The sequence below is a fragment of the Anguilla anguilla genome, chromosome 2 (assembly GCF_013347855.1).
Source record: "Anguilla anguilla isolate fAngAng1 chromosome 2, fAngAng1.pri, whole genome shotgun sequence".
NCBI classification, from domain to species: Eukaryota; Metazoa; Chordata; class Actinopteri; order Anguilliformes; family Anguillidae; genus Anguilla; species Anguilla anguilla.
The window spans coordinates 16893792-16898601 of NC_049202.1; the positions used below are offsets into that span (position 1 = coordinate 16893792).

The 4810-nt window shown below is 34.7% G+C and overlaps 1 protein-coding gene across 1 annotated transcript in view; it reads left to right on the forward strand.

Annotated features, from left to right (window-relative positions):
* Nucleotides 1–558: 558 nt before the first annotated feature.
* The window catches only part of LOC118219518 (transmembrane protein 273-like), a 5133-nt gene continuing 881 nt past the window's right edge, over nucleotides 559–4810 (forward strand). Inside the window, exons 1-5 of the mRNA XM_035402736.1 lie at nucleotides 559–684; nucleotides 2554–2607; nucleotides 3201–3311; nucleotides 3756–3786; nucleotides 4105–4810. The exon at nucleotides 4105–4810 is cut by the window's right edge and continues 881 nt beyond it. Coding sequence (XP_035258627.1) covers nucleotides 636–684; nucleotides 2554–2607; nucleotides 3201–3311; nucleotides 3756–3786; nucleotides 4105–4150 — 291 coding nt within the window. The 5' untranslated portion in view covers nucleotides 559–635 and the 3' untranslated portion in view covers nucleotides 4151–4810. The remainder of the gene's footprint in view (nucleotides 685–2553; nucleotides 2608–3200; nucleotides 3312–3755; nucleotides 3787–4104) is intronic.

Here is a 4810-nt window from a genome sequence, read left to right on the forward strand (position 1 = left end):
ATATGTAAGCTATTAAATACAAATACAATATATTATATATATATATAATATTACATTCTTCAAAACATTAAGTTTTGTTTATGTCTCTTTTAATGAAAATATGTGAGGTACATGCATGACAAGATAAACTTTCAAAGTGTAGCACATTTAGCAGAAGCTCCAATTAAAGCACTTGGACCTATTCTGTTGGGGTGCAGTGATGTACATTGAGCTCAACATCAGATATTGAAATATTATTTATTTTTTCTGTTCTTTACCTCTTAAAAACACCAATGTAACATTATGTTCTTGTTGCAACATTAGACTAAATATGTGCTCTTTAGATCTGGAAAACGAAGAGCTAATTTCCATGGCTTATTTGAATGTGTGTTGACAGAACATTACAGGCATTTTAGCTGACTTTCATATCCAGAGTGATTAATACAACTTGTTTTTTTTGTTTTTTTTTCAATGCACCATTAACTGCTAAGCAATAGTGCATATCAGTTTTATGTCTTACTATCTCACATTTCCATCAACAGAAACAGGAAATTGCTCTGTTTCCGTGCACAGCATAAATTGTGTAGCTCTACAGCTCGTATAGTGGAGGACTCGACATAGATTTTGGTGGAGCACTGATATTTACGGGAATCAAAATGGCCATTCATTCTGGATTGTGTGCCCTCATAATGATATTCTTCATTGGTAAGCATTTCCTACATGTTGGTATTTTGTCTCGGTGAAGTTGTTGTATGTAATCTTGCACTATAGTTATGTCAGAATTCAGAACTGCATGGCAATAAATCATAGGATCTGTTGAAATGCAGGTCTTCATAACAGTTTCGAATTGGCTTAGGAATGGATGAACTAAGATGTGAATTATATATTGTAATTGTAGCACAGGTGAGAACTCAATTTTATTTTGCAGTGATGACTGGGGTCATCAAAGTAGGAACAATGCTATGAATAACAATGTTGACGGGGGTAGTTAGGTGGCCATGTGTAAAGTGTTTCGTGAGTATTTGTCTTGGACACCGGTGTTAATACTGCTACTCTTTTGCAAAGAGCCATTAGATCTTTAGTGGCCTCATTGAATCAGGACCTCATCTCACCGCATTTAAGGATGACACTTTCTAAGGCACAGTGAACCAATCACTATTCTCCCGACTGACCCACTAACACCTCTTACAGTAGCAAGTTACTTTACCAAGTGCTATTTGAGCACACAGTGCCTAGCTTTTGCGCTTTTATATGAGAAGGTTAAAGGGCTATGTGACTGCTGGCACCCTGACAAAATTCAGAGCATAATTCATCTGAATACCCGTGCGATCTGTCACTCGTCTGCCATGATATGTGCTTACATGCGTAGTATTTGACTGGCTATACTTTCCTTATCTCTCATAAATGAAAAATGATCAGCTATTGTACCGGAAGACAGTATGAGAGCATTAAAACAACATCAAGTGCAACATGCGAAGAGGTCAACACTTTTTTTTCTCTCATGGGTGTTATCACGATGGTCCATCTGCTCTTGCCTTTACTCAGAGTTAAAGGCTAACCGCACTTCCTGTCCTTATCTGATATCTACGGAGGCTATTTCACTTGTGCCTGAACTTCCTTCTCAGTTTAACAAACTGAGAGCAGCAGTTACAAAGTTTACTGGCATATACCTACAATAACTGCACAGTCTCATCCATAACTCTCTGTGAATTCATTGTAGCTCAGTACAGTTATCATTACTTTAAATGTTTAATCTTATTTTCAGAACTTACCCAGAATATTGCTACTGGTTTTGTTAGTCAGTGTTAACAACATAAAATGATTGCATCCAGGTCTATACTGTATTGAAAATAATAATAATAATAATAATAACAATAATAATAATAATAATAATAATAATAATAATAAACTAATCTAAGTTTTTAACAGAAATAAAAAATAGGATTGGATTCAATACATTTTAGTCAAAAAAGGATTTAATACAGACTCTGTACCTCAGATTAAAACTACAAAATGAAAAAATTATGTGAAATCAGAAATTGATGTATATGACATGAATAGTACTGAAGACTCAGTTGATGCTCAATTTGAATCATGGTCACTGTAGCCTCTCTATATGTGATACAATAAAATGGATATTCAACTACAAAAACTACTTGGATAAATAATGATTATCTTGTGCACTGGTACACAGTACCAACACAGAACGAATGAAATATTTAGATGACTCATCAGCTTTAAAATGGCTGGCAAGAAAATACACTGCAAGTAACCACAGAGTAGCTTGTACAGCAATTTTGTATTGAATGAACTTCCCATATTTATTTCATTGCATTTGTGGTAGACTGTATATAATTTTGGCAACACTTCACAATATGGTCACATGAATTGACATTAACTAATGTAGTTTTTAACTACTAATTACTGAAAAGTTCATCTGTACTGCTATTTTAATGTATTTGTGCATCATTAATTAACTATATTCATTAACACCAATTCATGTGACCTTATTGTAAAGTATTGCCAGAATGCCTAAAGATGATTGTTTGTAGTACTTTTGTCAATATTTTGCAGATTGTTTGATGATCAAGGTCCATGGAAAAGACCCAAACAATGCAGATGAAAAAGGTAAAATATCAATCCTGGGTTGTCAGTAAATCCAGAGAACTGAATGTATAAGAACAATAGTCAGATGCCAATGAAAAGATGGAGTCAATGTTTACATTCTAAGATAGAAAAGCTCATTTTCACAGCTTTCTGCTGGAAGACAAACATGTACACAAAGCTTACAACAATGTGTGGTTCCAATGTTGGAACATTTTTTGACCTTTTGGGTTAATGATGAGAAAACATGTTGACCCACTAATAAAAACTTAAGGCTGAAACAGAAACATTGGACCACACTGGACAATTCTTTCTGGCCTGTCATCATATTAGCAGTGACCCCACAGGGTTTGTGTGATCTGTTACAGCTGGGCCAGTTAGTCAGTGTCCAATGGTGGTAGAGACTTGATAGTATCTGCACATTGCAGGTCTAATTTTGTTTATTTTTTGTCTGGTCAATAATGAATAATGTTGTAAATTTGTACAGGATGATATTATTGTTATTATTATTATTATTAGTAGTAGTAGTAGTAGTAGTAGTTTTTATATATTTGCTTAATACATGTTTAAATACAGTCAGCATTTTCGTTGATACTGTATATATTGTTTGTCCGCAGATTTCAAGTATGCTGCTATTGGTATTGGGATCGGGGCGTTTTTTTCCGTGTGTTTTGTGGCTATAAAGCTCTACATGCTTAGAAAGCACATCTTTGATAATGCCCTCTCAGGTAATGATGTTTTATGTATGATCTGTATGTATGATCCATATAGTTTGTGTGTGTCTGTGTGTGTGTGCATGTGCGTGTGCGTGTGTGTGCGTGTATGTGTGTGTGTGTGCGTGTGTGTGTGTGTCACACTTTCAAATTCATTTTTTAAAGAAAATGTACTAGTGGAGGTTCTGTGCTTCTTATTAGATCCAATCAGTTAACTGCATACTTTTACATGTACAGCGTGAATTCCCCTAATAGAAAGAAATATTTATATATTTAAGAATATATTTAAGGATATTTTTTATATTTCAGAAAAGTGGAAATCATAAAAAAAGTATACTTTAGTGCAGTTGTGGAATGGTTGAACCAATGTATTGTCCTTTGCGAACTGAAGTGCTGCTTGTGTGAAAGGTAGTGTTTTTATATTAGGCAAAAACCCTTAAGAAAGGTGTATCTGTTTAGATTGTGACTCAACAGCAAGACCATCTTCAAGGTAAGTCCAATGTCACAATGTAATTATGTTTCTGCTGAACACAGTTGATAAACATAATATAATATATTGATAATAGTGTCAATGGATTACAATATACTATTAGGTATGTATACTAGTTTTTGCACACAAGAATTGATGGGTGCTGGGTATTCCACATAGTGGAGGTGAAGAAAACATTGTGATTGGAAGTCATGCAATAGAAAACAGAATCCTCTGACTGTATCAGAACATCAACTATGCGAACCATATTCCTGCATTTGCCTTCTGACTGTCTTGGCTTGTTAAGATGTCTCTTTGTTTTACTGTTATGCATTTCAGAACCGTCGTTGTAGAGCTGAAGGCTGGTGAATCCCTCATGAACTAAGAGAGATGAAGTGAAAGGTGACACAGAGAACATTTTCATCTATGTACTTTTCACTAGCTCTCTAAAATGTATTTGGGAATTATTTTCATTACATTTAATTCGGGATATGACTCCAAACTGAAATCTATCATCACTGACAAACACGTTTGCTTGCCACATTATTGAAACATTTGGAGTTGTTGTAACATTCAGTCAATTAGAGTCATTGGATCCTCTCCACGGTTTGACTCAGTGATTGGATTATTGTGGTTTTACAATGAACAACTGTTATTTCTTTGTGTTTTAATCGTGACCTTCCAGTAAAATAATTCCCATTTGAGGTGGTTTTGTCCCAAAGAATATGTGATTATAAAAGGAGTAAGAACTTAATTTGTCAAAACAGATCAGTGTATACAAATGATAAAAATCACTGTGGAATAGTATGGTGTATCTTGTCCTGTCACACACACCCACACACACACACACACACAAACATATACATTTATGGGGAATATTGTCATATTGGGCTTTTATATGCAATGATGGCAACGTTTTAAATGAAGTAAGTCTGGTGGCATGTAAGTCATCCAGACATACAGTAGAATAATTTGAAACAGACGGGGTGAAAATAGTTAGTCTTGAGTCAATAAACACAAAAGCAGAGTTGGTGATTTGGTGTGG